Source organism: Macaca thibetana, chromosome 14 (assembly GCF_024542745.1).
Source record: "Macaca thibetana thibetana isolate TM-01 chromosome 14, ASM2454274v1, whole genome shotgun sequence".
Classification (NCBI taxonomy): Eukaryota; Metazoa; Chordata; class Mammalia; order Primates; family Cercopithecidae; genus Macaca; species Macaca thibetana.
In genome coordinates, this window is record NC_065591.1 from 112,057,155 (window position 1) to 112,079,277 (window position 22,123).

Consider the following 22,123-nt stretch of genomic DNA (forward strand, 5'->3'; position numbering starts at 1 on the left):
GAAGGGACCCTGGCAACGCTCCTGCAGGCTTAGTCTCCTTCTCTGCTTCCCCTTCCCAGCCTCCTCTTGGGTGGTCTGGCCCACCTCCTCAATTTCGTGGTGAGTGGAGACGGAAGGTGCAGGCGTGGAGGAGAGCTGTGCTGTACAGGGAGGGGAAGCGCCCTGGGAAATGCAGTACTGACAAGTCCCAATTCCTTGGAAATCTCTCCTGGACACAGATTCGGACTTGCTGCCTGGAAGCCTGGCTGTGATTCTATTTGGAGAGAGCAGCAGTGCCACCCACAGGTTGTAGAAAGGGTGTTCAGGTTTTCTTTGGCAGGGAAATTACAACCAGAGAACTTCTCCCTGGCCAAGAGCAAATAGATTGAACTATTAATAAATAGCTAACATTTCTTGAGCATGATGTGCCAGGAGCTCTGCTGAGTAATTTTTCTGACATTCCTCAAAATAACCTTGTGCAGTAGGTAGTCCTATTATGCCTCTGGTGACCTACTGGGAAGTTCCAGAACCGTTTAGCTGAGACCCATACTCTTGGCCATCACACTGTGCTGCCTGTCCCACTCCCATCTCCACCAGCTAGGGTCAAAAGTGATGGAGGGTTGGCCGGGCACGGTGGCTCATGCCTGTAATCTCAGCATGTTGGGAGGAGGAGGTGGGCAGATCACTTGAGGCCAGAAGTTTGAGACCAGCCTGGCCAACATGGTAAAACTGTCTCCTCTAAAAATACAAAAATTAGCCGGGTGTGGTGGTGCAAGCCTGTAATCCCAGCTACTCTGGAGGCTGAGGCAAGAGAATCACCTGAACCTGGGAGGCAGAGGTTGCAGTGAGCCGAGATTGCACCACTGCCCTCCAGCCTGGGCGACAGAAAGAGACTCTGTCTCCGAAAAAAAAAAAAAAAAGTGATTGAGGAAGCATAAACTCTCTCCTGTGGCAAGTCCCAGGTAGAGGCTTTGGAAATCCAGAATCCAAACAAAATGCAACTCTGCCTTCTGCCCTTAGCTCGTGCATAAATGAGTCATTATGCTTAGTTTCCAAGGCACCTCAGAATACTATGGTGATGAATGAGACCCTATTTGAATTTTTTTTTTTTTTTTTGAGATGGAGTCTCGCTCTGTCGCCCAGGCTGGAGTGCAGTGGCCGGATCTCAGCTCACTGTAAGCTCCACCTCCCGGGTTTACACCATTCTCCTGCCTCAGCCTCCCAAGTAGCTGGGACTACAGGCGCCCGCCACCACGCTCCGCTAGTTTTTTGTATTTTTTTAGTAGAGATGGGGTTTCACCGTGTTAGCCAGGATGGTCTCGATCTCCTGACCTCGTGATCCGCCCGTCTCGGCCTCCCAAAGTGCTGGGAGTACAGGCTTGAGCCACCACGCCCGGCCCCTATTTGAATTTTTAAGTGTTTATTTTGGTTAAACAATAAACATCATACTCCTTGAATGGAAAAGGGAAGGTAACAGTTTAATTTGTTTTCAGAAGACTGGAGAGTGACATGAAAATGACCCAGGCATATAACCAGCTAGGTCAGTGTATGATGCAGTGGTGGAAAGACACTTCCAAATTTGGAGTCAGAAAAATTTATTGGTTTTTCAAAAAGTCACTTACTCACTGTGTGTTTTTGGGAAACTTACTGAACCTCTCTGAGCTTCCATTTCCTCTTCTGTAAAAATGGGATAATAGCAAGGCTCTGCCTCATGAGATTATTGAGAGTCACTTGAAATAATGCATGTGAAAAGGCTGTATCCATTTCAACTGCCATGTCAGAATTGCCATTAGTACCCAAGCCTCTCAACTCCCAGTTCAGGATTCCTTGTAAGAGATTTCTTGCCCATGTATTTTAATAATGAACAATGAAGCCCTGACTTTTTAGACTGAAAAGCATAAAGGTCAACATCAGCAGATGCTGTACATTGTGACCCAGAACAGCCTAGGGAACACAGACACCCCAAGGCGCTGTTGAGTGATAAGCAGTTGGGGTAACCAACCCCATTGTCTGCTTTGGCGGTTTGATGGCCCCACTCCTGCTGGGAGAGTGAGCCACCAACCAGGCAGAGCCCTTCATGTGCAATTTTCCCGGGGAGGATGGAGAAGCAGGTATAATACATACTGCCGTCAAAAAAAAAAAAAAAAAAAAAAAAAAACATACTGCCCAAGGGAGTTTCCAGAGGCTCAGCCCTGGACTTTCCCTCATTTCTCAGCCCTCCCTCCCAAGTATAAAACGTCCTGGTTAGCCACATGCCTCTGGCTAAGGCCCACTGCCCTTTAGAGCTGCATGGTCGTATCTGCTTGGTCTGGCATCCTCACAGATTTGCTTGGGCCTCTGTAGCCATCCCAGCTGCTTCTCCTGCAGGGAAAGCCAAAATCCTCAGCCCCAGCTTGACTTCTCAGCAGCCACCCTGCATCCCTTCCCTTCCTGGGTTTCTTCCGCTCTGGTAATCAGATCCCAGAGTAGATCCTCTTGACCCTCCTTAGCCTCTGCACCTCTCCAGACAGGCGGGCAGGTGGAAGGACTGGTTTGGGGACTGCTGTTTACATGTCTGTTTATCCCTGTATCTGATTTGCCTCCACCTATATGTGGCAATGCCTGGCAGTGCTAGAAGGGCCTCTCCATGGGACTTGAGGTGGGTGGAGGAACCTGATCAGGTGGCAGGGGGTCGGGACAGTGATCATGGTGCCAAAGTTGTAGCACATGTCTTTCAAATAGCCTGGATTTTATTTGTCTGTTCCTTTGTCCCTCCCCTTTCACTCAGGTCTGCAGCCAAATCTCCTCCCCTTTCCACAGCAACAAAGCAGTCTCCTCCTCCCACAGACTGGGCCGGGACTGGCATCCCAGGTAAACAACCCCATTCTTCCTGTTTCCTCTAGGAATGTGTCAGCTCTCACTGAGTTTAACTCACTAGTTTCCCCCCTACCCCTTTAACAGGATACTAATCCCTCTGGGGAGAGGGGCCAGCAGGGAACTGTCCGTTGGCATAGGGGAAATCCAAGCTACAGCAAGGAAGGAGGGGACAATTTATCAAGTATCACTGGTGGGGCCACAGTTAGAACCCAGAGATTCCAGCTCCCAGGCCAGCCTCCTTCATGCTCCAGGCACCGAACTCCAGCCCTGCACAGGCCCCAGCATTGCTCCTCTGAGAGCCAGGCTCAGCTAACTTCTGAGGCACACCAAGATGGCCACGAACTCTACCTAGGTGCTCTCAGGGGCCAAGGGGAAGACTAAAATACCACAGACCTGATGTCCCAGACCACAAAGCCCGTGCCTTTCACCTCTGGGCCACTGTTCCAGATTGCCTCCTGCAGTGGGCACGTATATAGGCCAGTGGGAGAGGGGTTGTTTGCAGAGCTGCCATGGTTCCACACAGCACCTTTTTTCCAACTAGGAAAAAGGCATCTCTCCTTCTGGCCAGCGGTAGTCTCATGCCAGGGTGCACAGATTGGCGACAGCAGCATGAGCTGTATCTTAGCTGCCATTCTTCTCCTGATCTGGGTGCCCCTGCACAGTTAATAACCTGCACAGCTGCAGGAGATGGTTCTGCACAGATGGTTGGGCAGAATGGCTGGGAATGACTGCAGAGATCTCTGTGCTAAGAGCCGGGTGGCTCACCAAGAGCCCTGCCTTCAGAGAGGGCTGAGGCCACTAAAAGTACCTGGAGGGGAAGCTCGCCATCTAGTGGTTGAAATGTGGACACCAGCACCACGAGTGGCTCTTCCACCTCCTCCTGGCGTGGGTTTACAGCTGGAAGAGATCTTAGAATATTCAAGATCAACTCTCATATCTTATCGTATTTTGGCACGGAGAGACTGGTAGCAGAGAGACCACACAGAAGATTATGAAGATCATCCAGGGGAGGGGTCATAAAGGATTGGCTTAAGAGTTGTGGCAATAAGAAGAGGGGATGATTGAGGAGATGTTTTGGGAAGTTGAATCAGTGCAGGTTGCCAGTGGATTCAAGATGAAAGGAGGAGGGAGAAGGTCTAGCAGAGAGCCCCATAAGTCTTTGTCAAATGAAAGAACAAATAAAAGGAAGGTTCAAAGAGGACTGGGGCTTTGTCCTGAGGGTCTGGTCTATACCACACTCTCCTCACACATCCCTTCCCTGCAAAATAAGAACCAAATTCATGATGGTTTCAGACTAAAAGACCCTTCATTGGGGGAAAGACTCCTAAACTTCTCTCTGGTCCTTTCATCCTTCTTCATGATAAGGATGCCTATCTGAATGGTAAACCTAAATATCCCAGAGGAGAAGAAATAATGTTAACCCTAGTATACACAAACTAAATCAAAAAGGAGAGAAGAGGTGGATTTAGCCCTCTGAGCTGGACACAGTGCCTGGACCCCGAGGCCCAGATTTCACTCTATCCTTGTGGAATGATAGATGTCTTTAAGATTGGATTCATTCCTGACCCCAAATAGGCACAACATGGTTCTAGGTTTAAGAGTACATTTTCCTATGAAAATAAGCTCAAGAAAGAATATCTGGCTGGGCACAGTGGCTCATGCTTGTAGTCCCAGCACTTTGGAAGGCCAAGGCAGGTAGATTGCTTGAGCCCAGGAGTTCACGACCAGCTTGGGCAACATGATGAAGCCCTGTCTCTGCAAAAACAAAAGTTAGCCAGGCAGGGTGGCACATGCCTGTAGTCCCAGCTGTTCAGGAGGCTGAGGCAGGAGAATGGCTTGAGCCCAGGAGGTTGAGGCTGCAGTGAACAGTGATTGTGCCACTACATTCTAGCCTGGGTGACAGAGTGAGATCCTGTCTCAAAAAAAAAAAAAAAGGAGGAGGAGGAGGACGAGGAGGAGGAGGAGGAGGAGAAGAAGGAGGAGGAGGAGGAGGAGGAGGAGGAGGAAGAAGAAGAAGGAAGAAGAAGAAGAAGAAGAAGAAGAAGAAGAAGAAGAAGAAGAAGAAGAAGAAGAAAAAGAAGAAAGAAGAAAGAAGAAAGAAGAAAGAAGAAGAAAGAATATCTCCTAACATCCCAAATGAGATCAAGGTGCATTTTATAAAGGTACTGATTAAAATACCTTTGATTAAAAATAAAACACTTTCATGAAAGAAAATGGTGGTTTAGAAAGTAAAATGATGCACAAGAGTTTGACATTTCAGGAAAGTTCTATGAAGGCCACGAGTTCTTGGATATTCCCTGTTATCTTCAGTTAATGCCTGTTCAACACCTCAGTTACTCGCTTTATGGAAAAAAAAAAAAAAAAAAGGCAAGCAACCTTTTCTTGGTCCAGTTCTGTGATTTGTTTTGGGAATCTTTGTAAACAACCCTGCTAGCTCCTTTTATGGTAGAAAACTGAAAGGAGGAAGTAACCTGCTAAGACTCAAATAGTGAGTCACAGGCTAAACTCAGGCCACCTCCCTATCCTGCACTCCTGATGTTTCTACCCAGATATTCCAGTTATTTGCTATACATTCATAGAAACTTCAATCTCTACTTCCATGCCATTGGAAAAAAATAGGACTCAAATGTACCCAGGGTGTATCCAGGGATCTGTCATCCTCTAAGTGGGCCTATTAGTAAAAAAAAAAAAAAAAAAAAAAAAAAAAATCAGAAATTGTTATTTATTGATCTTTGTGGTGGATCTGCTTGGCGTGTTTCCTATCAGGCAGTTGGGCGCCCTGGGCTGCCAGGATCCTCTTTAGAACCCCACCTGGAAGCATCCCAGCATCTCCCGGTGTCCAAGCATCTACCCAGCTCTGGAGGGGCCGATGAGCCCAGTGACCTTGAAGAACTGGAGAAGTTTGCCAAGACCTTCAAGCAGAGGCGCATTAAGCTGGGCTTCACACAGGTTTGGTTTTAGGGGAAAAGATAGAAGAAATTGAGCTGAGCGGCTGGAGACTGGGCTTCCCAAGTGCAGGTTTCAAGAGCGACCAGAGGCTCGATGTGTTTGGGGCCAGCTCATCGTGTCCCTGAGTTCTCTGAGAATAGGGCACAGTCGCCATTGGTAGGGAAATTGAGGACGTTGCTGGTGGAGGAGAATGAGAGGTGGAAAAGGGGCTGGCTCTCCCGAGCACATGGGCATGGTCCACTCAGAGTCTAAGGAGAGAAAGAAACCGATTCTTCACCTTAGAGGGAGGAGACTTGGAAGGCAGCTGAGCATGGGTGAGCACTCGAAGGTTCAGGCTGGCTGTGTGATCGATGCTAGGACCATGCAGGATGTGGGCAAACAAGAGGAGGAGGCTGCCTCTCATGTTCCTCCCCCTCGGTCCCCACGCTTAGGGAGATGTGGGGCTGGCGATGGGAAAGCTGTATGGCAACGACTTCAGCCAGACCACCATCTCGCGATTTGAGGCCCTCAACCTGAGCTTCAAGAACATGTGCAAGCTCAAGCCCCTGCTGGAGAAGTGGCTGAATGATGCAGGTAGGCCTCACAAACACAGATGCCAGGGGCCCTAGAGGGCTCTGCAGGGAAGGGCCAGTGACTTGTCATGTTGGGGCTTTTGGGAGTTGATACCTAACACCCCTTTCTTCTCCTGAGACTGGAGCCGATGGAGAAACAAGACACAGGGCACAGGCAAGTGTAGATGAAAGTGTCAGCTTGACTATTGAGAAGCCCTCAGAAGGATGTGGATTTAGGTCTGTGTCCATCAGGATTTGCCCCCATTCAATTCCTACCCCATCCCACTCAGCGTAGACCTTAGAACAACGTGCCAGCGACAAAGTCTGGGTCTGCAGAGCAGACACACTTATGCAGATTGCTGTCTGGAATAAGTCTAGGTCAGGGAAACAGCAATGGAGCCTCTAGGGTCTCACTGGGAGGTGGAGACCACAGGCATGACACAGGGTCTTTCCCTGGCTAGTTCTCGAGTAGGTTTTCAGCAGACAGGGACTTACTGCAACCCAGGTTGGTCAGGAAAGCCTGACTGCAGGGGTGGGGTTTGTGGGAGGACTCAGTGAGGGGTGGTGGCTGGGAGGCATTCCAGGAGATCAAGGGTATAAGCCAAGGGACCACACGTTTGGAATAATGAGCGGAAGAGTATGGCAGCAGGGACTAGCTAAGATGGGGCTTCTCAACCTTGGCACTATGGACATCCTGGGCCAGGTCATTCTTGTTGCCAGGGACTGGCCTATGCATTGCAGGATGTTTTGAGCATCCCTGGTCCCTACCCATTAGTTGCCAGTAGCATCCACCCCCAGTTGAAACAGCCAAGAATCTCTCCAGACATTGCCAAATGTCCCAGGGGGAGTGGTGGTGATGCGGAGTCCCCCCTGGTTGAGAACCGCCAGCCTAGGCAGAGAGAGGGAATGAGCCAGTCTCCAGGGCTGGGCTCTATTCAGTAGATTCACGTGGATTGGTGGTTACACTGGAGAGGGAGGAAAGGGTGGGGCAGCCAGCCAGGGCTGTTACTCCCACAGAAGGGCCTCTACACACAAGCATGGGAGGGGGCAGGAAGTTCCCCCCACGGGCTGCCCCTTAGACAGCCTCTATGGAAGCACTGAAACGAGCGAAATGATCTGAAGGTCTTCGAATCTCTGGAGAAGGGCCCTGTGACCAGTTCTAGTCCTCATCAGATGCCTGAATCCTTCCTCGGGGGTATCCCTCCTATGGCCCCTACAGCCTTAGCTCAAACATTGGCACTGGCACGAAAATGCCTCCAACACCAACAGTCTGCCACGAAGTGCCATTGCTTTTGGCTCCAAATCCCATTTCACATTTCGCTCAGTATTCACATCCAGGCATATCTGTAAACAGCAGCCTCACCAGTGTTACTCATAGGAGTCCTGCCAGTGTCCACTTACACCCACATGTGCCACCGATGCCTGGGCATCCCTCAGCCATGACCCCAAACACTGGAGACACTGCTGTGGGGGCCTCAGAGGGCCACGGAGGGTCACGGAGGGCCACAGAAGGCCATGGGGGGCAATGGAGGGCCACGGAGGGCCTTTGCCCTGCGCAACGAAAAGAAGTGGGATTCTTGGTCTGTTCTGGGCTCCCTGCTGGGGGAGGGTATTGCCCCTGAAAATGCCACTGCAGAGCCCATCAGGAAGGGTTGTTGGACCTCAAATCCATGAAGGCACCAGCCACTCATCCCCTTCTCTGAGCTTCCTCTGCTCCTTCGTGTCCCCGCAGAGTCCTCTCCGTCAGACCCCTCAGTGAGCACGCCCAGCTCCTACCCCAGCCTCAGTGAAGTATTTGGAAGGAAGAGAAAGAAACGGACCAGCATCGAGACCAACATCCGCCTGACTCTGGAGAAGAGGTTTCAAGATGTGAGCAGCACCTTCGGGTGGGCATGGGTGGGCTGCCTCATACAGGTAGGGGGAGCAGACACGGCACAGGCCGCTTGGCACCAGCCCCTCAGCACCTCAGACCTGCCCTGGGACACAATCAGAAAACACATTATCCCACTCCAGGCCCCCAGGTATTGGAGTGCAAAGCTGCTCGCCATCTCAGGTTCCAGGAACCTCCTCCTCCACTGACCCTTCTTGCCCTGACATCTATTTAGGACTCTGTTTTTCTCACCGGGAGATTTAAAGAACGGGCTGTAGGGTCCCAGAACACAGTGTATCTCCGTATCCAGCTGAAGTAAAGGGAGTAAAGTCAGGGGATTGTATATAAGTTCTCTATTTTCTGTGCAGTACATTTTATGTTTTTCAAATTATAAATATAATAAATGCTTATTGTAAGCAATTTGGAAAGTACAAGGAAGTAGAAAGAAAAAGAATATTCATCACCAAATGCCATCTGACCTCATTTCCTTCTACTCTTCTTTTCTGTGTACATTTAAATACTTGTCATCATGTTATACACCTACATTTTTTGGAACTTGTAGCAAAAGCATATTTTTGAGCCAGTGGAAGCTGTGAGCCCTGTGCAAGCTGAGAAACAGATGTGGTCTAACCAGCACCTAGCCAGGCTCCCTTAGATCCCAGCCTCCAGAGCCGCCATGGGTACCACACATCTCCAAAGGCCCCAGGCCTCCAGGACTGCCGTCCCTCCGGCAGATTCCTCACATATTTGGCTCAAAGATTTGGTGCCCACATCCAGCTAGCCGAATGACAACAACTGGCTTTTCCTTCTTTTTAGGCTTCCTAGAGTGGCAAGGTTAAGGGAGGGTGTAGGAGTGGGGGAAAGTGGCTGGGGCTAAAGACCAGGTGCGAGGGACCAGAACAAGGGAGTGGCACCCATGTAGCATGTATTGCTGTGCCACAGTCCTGATGGGTCCATGTGTTTTAGCTTTCTCATTTCCTGCTTTGAGGCAGGAGGACAGGAAGAAATGACAAGGCAGGCCAGGCGGCGGTGACTCATGCCTGTAATCCCAGCACTTTGGGAGGCCGAGGCAGGTGGATCACCTGAGGTCAGGCATTCAAGACCAGCCTGCCCAACATGGTGAAACCCCATCTCTACTTAAAATACAAAAATTAGCTGGGCGTGGTGGCGCATGACTGTAATCCCAGCTACTCGGGAGGCTGAAGCAGAGAGAAATGCTTGAACCTGGGAGGTGGAGGTTGCAGTGAGCAGAGATCACGCCATCGCACTCCAGCCTGGGCAACAGAGCGAGACTCCGTCTCAAAAAAAACAAAAAAAAGAAATGACAGGGAGAAGGACAGCAGATTATCAGATTATAAGGAAGAACACAGAGGGGAGCAGCAGCTCTGGGGACTCTGCCTGCCCCACGTAACTCATGCATGGACTCCTCTCCTCCGAACTCATGAACAAAGGAAAGGCAGCCTACATCTGTGGAAACCCTACTTTGTGTCAGGCCCTGTGCTTGGCAGTTTACACACATTTTCTCATTTAATTCCCACAATAATCCTATGTGGTGGGCATGATTATTCTCATTTCATAGATGATAAGACAGGCTCAGAGAGGTTAAGGAAGTTTCCTAAGGACATATAGTAAGTGAAAAAGCCAGTATTTCATCCTAGGTCTGACTCTAAAGCTTTTGATCCATGTATAGTTGTATCCTGTTTCTTTGGGACCTCTGTTCCCCACCCCTGATTCCCTTTTCTTGACCATACTCTGTCCTTTCGGTCCCTATAGAACCCAAAACCCAGCTCGGAGGAGATCTCCATGATTGCAGAGCAGTTGTCCATGGAGAAGGAGGTGGTGAGAGTCTGGTTCTGCAACCGACGCCAAAAGGAGAAGCGGATCAACTGCCCTGTGGCCACACCCATCAAACCACCTGTCTACAATTCCCGGCTGGTGAGTGGCCAGGAACCAAGCTGTCTGCCAAGAACTGGAGGGACATGATGCTTGGAGGGGAAAGTGGTAGCTGCAGGGAAGAAGGGGAACATCCAGTAAATAAATAAGCAAAGAGATGCTGTATAGAATATAGTATAAAGAACACTAAAGAAGGGCGAGGGAATAGAAGGGGATAGCGGGGAGATGCTCTTTCAGTAGGGAGGTCAGAGAGGCTCTCCCTGATAAGGGTGTGTGAACAGAGACCTAGAGTTGTCAGGGAATTAAATATGTGGATATCTGGGGGAAAGAATGTTCTAGGCAGAGGGCCTAGCAAGTGAAAAGATCCAGTATGCTTAAGAAACAGCAAGGCAACCAGTGTGGCTGGGGACAGAATGAGAAAGGGGACCAAAAGTAGGAGAAGAAGTCAGAGAAGAAACAAGAAGCAGAGCGCCCAAGGTCTTGGAGGCCATTGAAAGGCCCCTGGCTTTCAGTTTGGGTAAAATGAGAAGCCATTGGAGAGCTCTAGCCAGAGAAGGCTGAGCTGGCTAACACGGGCTGCTACGTGGGGAATCATCTGTGTGGAAGCCGGAGACCAGTTAGGAGAATGACAGTGGTCAGGCTGTGTGATGGAGGCTTGGCCTAGGGTGGTGGCCATGGAGGTGAGGAGAAGCAGTTGCATTCTGGCTAGACTTTGACGGTGGAGCAGCATGATGTGCTCAGATACGGAATACAAGAAAGGAAGCAAAGATGATTAAAAGGGTTTTGGCCTGAGCAGTGCGTTGGAAAGCACTGCCATTTTTTTGAGATGATGAAAACTGCAGGAAGAGCAAGTTCAAGGAAAAAAGCTAAGAATTTGGGGCTGGTCACATTAAGTTGGACATACCTACAAGGCATCCGAGAGTAAGTATGAAGGAGTTATATCTGTGACTCTGGAGTTCAAGGGAGAAGCCAGGGCTGGGAACAACTTGAAGTTCTAGGCAGACTATGAAGTTTAGGGGGCAGGAAATATCTTTTCCATGCAGGGAGAAATGGTACCTGGAGGGTGGGGGTGGGAAGCTTCTTCTTTGGGGATGATGATGGTTGAAGGTTAAGGGAGTTGGGGAGAACGATGCTGCCCTTCAGTCTTTCAGCACTGTAAGATGGGTGAAATGCAGCCTTGTCAGGGAGGAACACAGCTGTTTCCCCAAAACTACACCATTGTTGATTCTTTCACCAACCAGCTACCGACTACCTTCTATATATTGTGCCAAGTGCTGGGGATACAAAGATAAATATTGTTTGTTCCCTGTCCCAGAGGACCTCACTGCCTAGCAGAGGAGCAGGTAAATAAACGAATGGAAAACAGCATGATCATTTCTTCAGGAGAACTTAGGAGCGGCAGCTAACCAGCCTTGGGAGCTGGTGTTTAGGACAGGCTTCCCCAAGGAGATAATTAATACCTGAGCTGAGTCTAAAGGATGAAGAGGAATGAGAGGCAAATAAATGTGGGTGGAGCTCTCCCAGGGGCAGGGACAGTGTGGCAAGCTCACAGAACTGCAAGTGGTTGAGTGTTGAAAGATGAGGCTGGACAGATCAGAAGGGCCAGACTGTGCAGGGATTGTCCACAATGCTAAGGAACTGAAGGTTTGGGGGAATCACTGAAGGATTTTCACAGGATATTGGCATGATAATTTTCTCTTTTTTGAATGATCGCTCTGACTGCAGGATAAAGGACTGCAGGATAAAGAGGCCCAAGATGGGTTTCAGGGAGGCCAGTTAGGATGGGACTGCAGGTAGCCAGTAGAGAAAGACTGAGGGCAAAGCAACCCCAGGAGGGAGGAAAGAAGAGGGTGGGAGGGATTCCAGAAATCATTAGAAGGTCTTGGTTAATGAATGGAAAGCTGGATGGGGGCAGGGAGAAGAAAAGGGGATCCTCTGCGATGACTCTTGGCGTTCAGGCTGGGCTGACTGGGTAGATGGTATTGCCATTTACGGAACAAGCAAACCAGGAGGAGATGGCTTGGGAGTGGCAAGAAGTGATGATTTCAGTTCTCATGTCATCATGATGCACAGCGAGGCTGCAGGACACCCATGTGGGAATGTCCTTGGGCACTTGAGATTATGGGTCTGGAAGTGAGACTGGAAGGCTGGGATGGAGACACGGACTAGGGAGTCACAAGTGTGCAGGTGGTGGTTGAAATCCTGGGTGAGGAGGAACTCGCCTATGGAGTTTATGTAGAGGAAGCAAAGAGCAAAGACCTTGCCACCAGCTTTCGCGAGATGGGCAAAGGAAGAGCATCAGGGAAGAAACTGAAAAGGAGGGACCAGAAAAGGCAAGAAACTACAACCAAGTAGATGTGAGGAGTGTTGGGCAGGAATGAGCCCCATAGGAGTGCCCTGGGAAACAAGAGGAAAGACGCCCAAATCAGAATGGGGCCCGGGAGGGTGAATATCTAATTTGTTTGGAGAACAGATTAGTAATTAGCAAGAGTAGTGTACAAGGCAGAAGGAACAGCCTGTGAGAAGGCATGGAGGTTTTTTATTTTTTATTTATTTTTATTATTTTTATTTTTCTGAGATAGAGTTTTGCTCTTTTTGCCCAGGCTGGAGTGCAATGGTGCGATCTAGGCTCACTGCAACCTCCACCTCCTGGGTTCAAGTAATTCTCCTGCCTCAGCCTCCTGAGTAGCTGGGATTACATGCACCCACCACCAAGCCTGGCTAATTTTGTATGTTTAGTAGAGACGGGGTTTCACCGTGTTGGCCAGGCTGGTCTCAAACTCCTGACCTCAGTGATCTGCCCGCCTTGGCTTCCCAAAGTGCTAGGATTACAGGTGTGAGCCACCGCGCCCAGCCTGAAGGCATGGAATTATAAAACAACATGATGCATTTGGGAAATCGCAAGCATTTCAGTCTGGCTAGAGCAAGGGGTTCATGATTAAAATTAGAGGGGCTGATGAGTGTGGGATCATAATGGGCCATGGATGCTGAAGTACCCTAAACTCTGTAAGGGATCATTAAACATGCTAAGTTGGAGGCAAGATGATATTCACTCATTATTTCTTCCTTAAGCATTCACTGAGCACCTACTATATGTTTGGTACTGGGGCTCCAGTGGTGAACAGCACACGTGATCCCTGCTCACAGTGTAGCAGAAAAACAGATACCAAACAAATGCTATTTGTGATGAAGGCTTAAGAGAAGAGGTACAGGTATATGAGGTGCCTAACCTAGTCCAGAGTGTCAGGAGCTTCTCTGAGGAATGATGTTTACACTGACACCAGAAGAATGAATGTCACCATTGATATTAACAGGGAAAGTGTCTGAGCTGGGGAGGCAGGGAGGAGTGAGGGGAGGGAAGAATATTCTAGGTAGAGGAAATAGCATGTACAAAGGTTCTCAGGTTGGTGGTGGGGTGGGGTAGGCGGAAAGAAGCATAGAAGGCCAGAATGGGCTGGACACCAGGCAGTGCGGGTGTGAATGAGGAGGCTGGAATGGTAGGCAGGGGCTGGATTATGTCGGGCATCGTAGGCCTTGTTAGGAAACTTGGGTCATGTCATAGGAACTTTGGAATCTTGCAAGATTGGACTTTATTTAGAGCAGATGAGAAGTAGTAGGTTCTCCCTTTGGTTCAATACCAACCCAGGACATCAACATGATGAGAAATGGAGGGGGCCGAGGGAGCCAAGCAGGGGCCCCGTTCCTCATCAGCTTTCATTCAACACATATTTACTGAGCAGCTGTGACGTTCCAGGGACCGTAGAAAGCACTGGGGGTGTGGCAGTGAACCACACAGGCGTTACCCTGCTCTCTTGAAGTCTACAGCCTAATGGCAGTGAAGGACATTAAATAAATAGTTACACTAACACTGGTGATGTCATGAAGGGAAAGGAGAGAGAACATTTTCTGATCCTATCTTTAGGTCTCATTGAGACAGTCCCTTGGGACTAGGACATAGTTTCTTCTGCTTCTGGAATAAAATGATTAGCAGGTGGGAAGGCAAAATGGTGCAGATCAGTGTGGGCAGAATGCTACAATATATCTAGAAAATAAAAAAGGGGGAACCATATATATGTCTGTTTGCATATGCCTAGCCTGTTTCCAGAAGGAAACAAGTTGGCCGCAATGACCAAATACATTATCATTTATTTAAAAACAACAACAAAGCCAGGCGCGGTGGCTCACGCCTGTAATCCCAGCACTTTGGGAGGCCAAGGTGGGAGGACCACCTGAGGTTAGGAGTTCAAGACCAGCCTGGCCAACATGGCAAAACTCTGTCTCTACTAAAAATACAAAAATTAGCTGGGCGTGGTGGCGGGTGCCTGTAATCCCAGCTACTTGGGAGGCTGAGACAGAAGAATCACTTGAACCCAGGAGGCAGAGGTTGCAGTGAACCGTGCGTGATAGCACCACTACACTCCAGCCTGGGTGACAGAGAGAGACTCCATCTCAAACCAACAAGAACAACCACAACAACAACAACAACAACACATGTCTTGGGTGTGACAGCAGGGAGAGGAGGAGAAGAGGTAGGGAGATTATTGATAGCATCTCTTACCACTCTGCCACCCCTCCCAACCTGTGCCCCACACCCGTCTCCACCCTTCACAGGCCCTCAGCTTACTGAGGAGGCTCATTGTATAAGGAAAAGTAAATGAAAACAGGGAAACCATTTCTGATTAATGAGGAAATGAGTACATGCCGCATCCTGTTAGGATGGGATCTTCCAAAGTGGAGAGAACAGAACTACCTTTTTTTTTTTTTTTTTTTTTTTTTTGAGACGGAGTCTCGCTGTGTCACCCAGGCTGGAGTGCAGTGGCCGGATCTCAGCTCACTGCAAGCTCTGCCTCCCGGGTTTTTACGCCATTCTCCTGCCTCAGCCTCCCGAGTAGCTGGGACTACAGGCGCCCGCCACCTCGCCCGGCTAGTTTTTTGTATTTTTTTAGTAGAGACGGGGTTTCACCGTGTTAGCCAGGATGGTCTCGAACTCCTGACCTCGTGATCCGCCCGTCTCGGCCTCCCAAAGTGCTGGGATTACAGGCTTGAGCCACCGCGCCCGGCCAGAACTACCTTTCAATAGCCTTTGCAAACACCTGGTCAAAGATTCCCCTGTTAGCATGAGAAGAATAAGGGGCAGTGAAAATACACAGATTTTAGCTCAAAAGAAGAGTTGAATAATATCTAGAAATATATAGCAGTTGATAGCTTCTTCCTCCAGAAAGGGAGAGAACTAGCATTTAACAAGCTGGGACACTCTTTGCCAGCTGTTGGGTTGGAAGATTTACAGACATTATCTCATTATGTCTTAATTAAAATATATAATGGAAGTATTGCTGCTATTTTACAGATGAGAAAACCAAATCTCAGTGGGGTTAGATAACTTGCCCAAAGTCACACAGATAATTGTGGAGTTGTCTTACTCCCAGACCTGTTGGGCTCCAAAGTCTATTCTTTCTATTACATCTTGTTCTAGGATAGTAACAGTGAGGAGGAGGGTCCTGAATTACATGGGAGGGTAAACAAAATTATCCCAGGTCCCTTTCTAATCTCAGAGCTGATGATGCTGTGAGGTCTCCAGGGCAAAATAAAAATCTTCAGAGACCAAAGTTCAGTACCTCCGGTTACCTCTGGAGAGTCCATGCTCCATTCATCTATCAGAGTGGGAAAGCCCGAAAGAGGCTGCTAGGCTGAGCAACCCTGCTGTCCTAAGCAAAAGCAGGGTTCTTTTAGGGAAAAAGCAATGGAGACCAGGAAACAGCAGGCAACCAGCAGTATCTGCCACTGCAGGGCCCAGGAGGCTTGTCTTGCTCACCTCCGGGGCTCTCAGGCAAGGCAGCCTTCGGCTTGGCAGTGCCAAAGAAACTTTATCAGGCAATACACATTGTCAGGGGCTGTCGACACCAGGGAACTTCCGGAGCAGACTGGACCTGGTTCTGGATGCCAGTATGTGGTCCAGAGGCCTTCCCATAGAAAGGAGGATGGCGCGTAGGTTTGGGGCTAGGAAATAACCAAGGAAGCCAAGCTCTTGGTCTCTGTAGAGTCTGGGACCTACTGTCTTTGGAGAATGGTCTGAAGTTGGAGAAGGGAGCAGAAATGGACATTTACAAGCTTCTGTTGTTTTTCAGGTATCTCCCTCAGGGTCTCTGGGTCCCCTCTCTGTCCCTCCTGTCCACAGTACCATGCCTGGAACAGGTGAGCTTTAAAATGAGATTTCTGAATAACACCAGAATTTGTTTAAAACATGGGATATTAGAACTGAAAGGTATCTACCTAAGTCAGGATCCCATAAATGCATTTCAAAGGATATTAAAATCTGTGTTGGGAAAAAAGGGTTCTATGATCAAGTAAATTTGGAAAATGCTGAGTATGCACAGTTTAAACAAGCGTATTTTTTTGTTGTTGTTGTTTTGTTTTGTTCTAACTGCAGCACTTCTAAGCACTCAGGTGCATAACATTCCAAAATGAACTGTATGGAAGGCCCAAGGAAGGCAAGGCTTCCTAAAGTATACTCTGTTCCTCAAAAAGTACCTGATTATTTCAAAGAACTAGACAGGATGATCACATGCCCAGGGTGGCCAGGATAGTCCCAGTGTCTGCTTCATGTCCTGACATAATTATCAATAGTATTTCCTTCCACTTTTCTATTTTTTTTTTTAATCTTTGTCTTTTTTTTTTTTTTTTTTTTTTTGAGACAGAGTTGCACTCTTGTTGCCCAGGCTGGAGTACAATGGCGCAATCTCAGCTCACTGCAACCTCTGCCTCCTGGGTTCAAGCGATTCTCCTGCCTCAGCCTCCCCAGTAGCTAGGATTACAGGAGTGCACTACCATACTCTGCTAATTTTTTGTATTTTTAGTAGAGACAGGGTTTCTCCATGTTGGTCAGGCTGGTCTTGAACTCCTGACCTCTGGTGATCCACCTGCCTCGGCCTCCCAAAGTGCTGGGATTACAGGAGTGAGCCACTGCACTCGGCCCCCTCCACTTTTCAAAGTGTCTTAGGGTCTTAGTTTGGATAATAAAATATATGCCACCCTATTCATAGAACACAGTTTGGGAAACACAAACACAAGAGTTAATCCAGATACAAAATCTGCCATTTCACAGAGGATGAAAATGAGTTTCAGGAAGGTGAAACAAATCAGCAGCCGCAGAGCTGCTGAGTGGATGGCCAAGGACCAAGACAGGGCTGAGGTCCCCTCACTCCCAGTTCATTGCTCTTTTTGTTTTTGTTTTGTTTTGTTTTTTGAGACAGGGTCTTGCTGTGTTGCCCAAGCAATGCGGTGACACAATCATGGCTCACTGCAACCTCGAACTCCTGGGCTCAAGTGATCCTCCTGCCTTAGCCTCCTGAGTAGCTGAGACTACAGGTGCATGTCATCACACCTGGCGAATTTTTGTATTTTTTGTAGAGACTGGGTTTCGCCATGTTGCCCAGGTTGGTTTTGAACTCCTGGGCTTAATCGGCCCTCCTGCCTCGGCCTCCCAAAAGTGTTGGGCTTACAGGCATGAGCCATGAGCTCAGTTCATTACTCTAGTTTCTAGAAAACCATGCACCTTTTCTTGGTGGAGTCAGGAGAACTAGAGCAGCTGGCAATCTTTCATGGTGGCCTCAAGTTCTCTTTCTCCCCTATGCACTGCCTTTCTTTCCTCCTCTCTTCCTTCTTGTTCTTTTTCTCCTCCCGCCTCTTGGTCCGGGGCTGCATGTGCCCAGCCTTGGGTGTGTCCCAGAGTAGGATGATTTTGGCATCTGTCCTTGCATTTGGCAAGTCTTAGACTTGCAGAACCAGCCACACCACTCTCCAGGGCCTGGGCTGTAGAGAGCATTTGGATGAGAGCCCCTCTGGGTGTGGGCAGAAGTTGATGCTAATGAGGCAGGAGGTAGTCAGGTGGGTGTGGGTAGGGAGAGGGTGAGGTCCCTTTGGGGTTACACCAGGAAATTTGTGTCTGAGGGGCTATGTCCCAATGTCCCGGGATCCAGCAGTATTATTTTCCCCTTGTTTTTGCCTCTCCTTATCCTCAGTAACGTCATCCTGTTCCCCTGGGAACAACAGCAGGCCTTCATCTCCTGGCTCAGGACTCCACGCCAGCAGCCCCACTGCATCTCAAAATAACTCCAAAGCATCAGTGAACTCCGCCTCCAGTTTTAACTCTTCAGGGTAAGGTGGAGGGGAGGGTGCAGAGGCATCCCAGCAGGGCCAAGGGACATGTGAGAAGCTGGGCCCATGCCTTGGGAAAGAAAGCTTGTCATAGATAGGATTGGAAAAGAGGAATGGGGTGGTAGAGAGAGGACAGAGCGACAGCCAGACTGGACTTTATCCCTAGCGAGCAGGGATTTTAAAAAGAAGCTTCAGTCAGTGAGCCATCCTGGCAAGGAGCTGATGTCAACAAAGCCAAAATTTCCATCCTTACTTTGAGGGTGGAAATTTCCAAACACTCATGTCAGAAAGGGCCAGGTCCTTTGCTGGGCTTCATGCGAGGAACCCAGTTTTCAGGAGGTTCTGATGTGAGCCTAGAGCTTAGGCACAAAGAAAACCCTGGGCTTCAAGCATGGCTGACACAGGGAGAGAGGGAAGTGGTGCCAATTCCTGTCCCCCACTCCCACCTGGGATGCAGTGAGGAAGGCAGCCTCCTAGGCTTCAGTTCATGAGGCAAAGAATCTACTCTAAAAAGTGTTCTCAGCCGGGCGTGGTGGCTCAAGCCTGTAATCCCAGCACTTTGGGAGGCCGAGACGGGCAGATCATGAGGTCAGGAGATCGAGACCATCCTGGCTGACACGGTGAAACCCCGTCTCTACTAAAAAATACAAAAAAAACTAGCCGGGTGAGGTGGCGGGCGCCTGTAGTCCCAGCTACTCGGGAGGCTGAGGCAGGAGAATGGCATGAACCCGGGAGGCGGAGCTTGCAGTGAGCTGAGATCCGGCCACTGCACTCCAGCCTGGGCGACAGAGCGAGACTCCGTCTCAAAAAAAAAAAAAAAAAAAAAGTGTTCTCAGAGCTGATGCCTTGTGAGAGAGAGAGATTCTGCCTTGATTCAGAACAAAACAGAGATGTGTAGGTTACAGACCTAAGTTCGCCAGAAAAGATGAACCCACCTGTCCAAATCCAGGCAGTTCAGCAAGGCAGCCAGCTCTTATTGGCCAATTATTGCATAGCCCGAAACAATGGAGCTCCTCACCTACCCCTACTGAGAGAGAGAGAGAGAGAGAACCATATAATATACATTACTAGCTTTAAAAAATTGCTTCGAGGTATAATTCATATACCAGAAAATTCACCATTTTAAAGTGTACAGTTCAGTGGTTTTCAGTATATTCACAAGATTGTGCAACCATCAGCATTATCTAATTCCAGTATGTTTTTATTACCCCTCCCCCCAAAAACCCCTATACCTGCTAACAGTCACTCCCCATTCCCACCTTATGCCATCACATTACTAGCTTTAGGATTGACTTCTTTCTTCCTTCCAGATCTTGGTACCGATGGAATCATCCCACCTACCTCCACTGAGACCAAAAAGTTTCTCCGACTCCACCGGGCCCTGTATTCCGCCTGGAAGGAAGGGAATCATGCCTTCTATATACAGACAGATTGCTTTCCGAAGAGTGCAAGAAAATCCCCACTATCAATGAATCCAGACTCTTGCCTTCTTCAGGAGCAAGGGCCTCCGGAGATCCAAACTGTGATTGAACCAAGTGCAGACTCCCAATGCTCTTGAAATATATAGCCCCTCCTAGGAGCTTACCGTTTTCACCTTCCTTGCCTATGCCCTTGCCTTCTAGTTCCAAGTATTTTAGTCAGCTTCACTGTGGCAATGGTCTTTCAGAGAAAAGACTCCTTGCTGTTAATCTCCAACTCATCTGTGGGCTTCTGGGGACAACCATTTGGCTGGAGTGCCAAACACCGGAAGTGGAGATAATAGTTTTGACTCTGAACTTGGCCACAATCCCTGAACTGATCCCAAAATCTGTGAAAAGATTTGAATCTGATATCTCCACCAAAGCCTTGATGTTTTCTCTGTACAGCTAAGTTTTTTGACGGAATCTTCATCTCACCCCTTTTTAACCTCGCCCCCTTTTCTACAACCAAATCCGTTCATTATTGTGCCCTTCAGGTCCCCTCCTTTTTGCAGAAGGCGTAAAAGAGCTGCCCTTGGTGGGTGCTCTGGGCATGTTGCGCTGCCCACCGGTGCCCTTCTGTCTGTCCATGTCTGCCTAGGGCTCAGGAGTGCCTGTTCTTTCCCTCTCTCTCTGTGTTTCTCTTTATCCTGTCCCCTCTCCTTTCTCCTGGTGGCAGAAAAGGAAGAATACAAGAGCAAACACACAATAATGACGGTGGCAAAGTACCTGTATATAGCCCTTTCCCATTTTTTTGCATTATGTTCTTAACTCCTTAATGTGGAATTTTCCAGCAAAATGTTTAACTCAGGTGTGATTTTTGAAAATGTCTCTGTAATATTTTATCTTCTTTAAAAAAAAGGGGGGGGAAATACCAAAGTGTGAAATACTGTGCTAGCTTCCAGAGTTCCCACATAGGCTGGGAACTTTTTTTTTTTTTTTTTTTTTTTTTTTTTTTGAGACAGAGTCTCGCTCCCACCCAGGCTGGAGTATAGTGGTGTGATCTCGGCTCACTGCAAACTCTGCCTCCTGGGTTCAAGTGATTCTCCTGCCTCAGCCTCCCAAGTAGCTGGGATTACAGGCGCCCACCACCATGCCCAGCTAATTTTTGTATTTTTAGTAGAGATGGGGTTTCACCATGTTGGTCAGGCTGGTCTTGAACTCCTGACCTCCTGATCTACCCACTTTGGCCTCCCAAAGTGCTGGGATTATAGGTGTGAGCCACCATGCCCTGCCTGGTCTGGGAATCTTTGTTAACTTCTTTGGGAACATTATCTCTAGAGTCTCCTTTTTTGTGGGCCAGTGTGTAGAGATGTAACATGAAGCCATTCCAGAAATGGTAACATAATAAAAAAGAAAAAAAAAAGACAGCATATCTAGGAAACTGTTGAGATTCAAAGGAATCTCACTGTTCCTAAATAAATGTGTATAGTGATTATGAAAAGTATTCCACTGTTGATAAGAAGAGGTTTAGATTCTTGTTCTGTGCCTTTATGTCATTGTGGGGGGCATGTGAGTGCATAGAATGAAACAGGATGGCAGAAAATGTTTCAAATTGGGACATTAAGTGTATTACTTCCCAAACTGATGCTAAAGATGACACACATTATTACAGGGCCCTGAAGAATTCAGAGTTGTTACTCTCTGTAACAGAACTACCTTGAGGGCAGAGTAGGCAAGAGATTATTGTAAGTGGGAGGATGGTGAATGTTTAAGGTAAAGTCATTTGAACACTTAAGCGGTGGGGATTGAGGCTGATGTCTCATGTTTCAGATACCCTCAATGGCAATTATCCATTACTCACAACATAAAGCAATAAATAGTTAAGGCAGAGGATAATTTAATAATCACATATTAGCCAGGCTTGGTGGTGCACGCCTATAGTCCCAGCTACTGGAAAGCCTGAGATGGGAGGATCTATTGAGCCCAGGAAGTCAAGGCCGCAGTGAGCCATGATCATGCTGCTGCTGCACTCCAGCCCAAACAACAGAGTGAGACCCTGTCTCAAATATACATATTTGTCTCATATATATATATTATATATATGTATGTATGTATATATGGCTTCAGAATGCATTGTGACTTTTGGTGAGGAGGTTGAAAGGCAATGAACCTATTCTTGTGGTTTTTCTTAGATTAATACAAATTTAAATAGTTACCGTTGGAGCTTGCAGTGAGCCAAGATTGTGCCACTGCACTCCAGCCCAGGCGACAGAGCGAGACTCCATCTCAAAAAACAAAATAAATAATAAATAGTTACCATTGCTGAGGTAAACGCTGACCTGTGGGAAAGAGAGGCCCTTCAAAAATGTAATGACTGATAGGGAAAAACTATTGGGATTAAACGCTTGTTGCAAATAATAATATCCACACAGGAAATCTAAATATTCATAATCAAGAGTTAACCGCTCCCT

The 22,123-nt window shown here is 48.2% G+C and overlaps 1 protein-coding gene across 1 annotated transcript in view; it reads left to right on the plus strand.

Moving 5' to 3' along the window:
• The window catches only part of POU2F3 (POU class 2 homeobox 3), an 82,784-nt gene extending 62,690 nt beyond the window's left edge, over positions 1-20,094 (plus strand). Inside the window, exons 6-13 of the mRNA XM_050759389.1 lie at positions 2,747-2,829; positions 5,602-5,784; positions 6,216-6,357; positions 8,068-8,204; positions 9,979-10,140; positions 16,224-16,290; positions 18,117-18,252; positions 19,563-20,094. Of these exons, the coding sequence (XP_050615346.1) occupies positions 2,747-2,829; positions 5,602-5,784; positions 6,216-6,357; positions 8,068-8,204; positions 9,979-10,140; positions 16,224-16,290; positions 18,117-18,252; positions 19,563-19,602 (950 nt within the window). The 3' untranslated portion in view covers positions 19,603-20,094. The remainder of the gene's footprint in view (positions 1-2,746; positions 2,830-5,601; positions 5,785-6,215; positions 6,358-8,067; positions 8,205-9,978; positions 10,141-16,223; positions 16,291-18,116; positions 18,253-19,562) is intronic.
• The last annotated feature ends 2,029 nt before the right edge of the window (positions 20,095-22,123 follow it).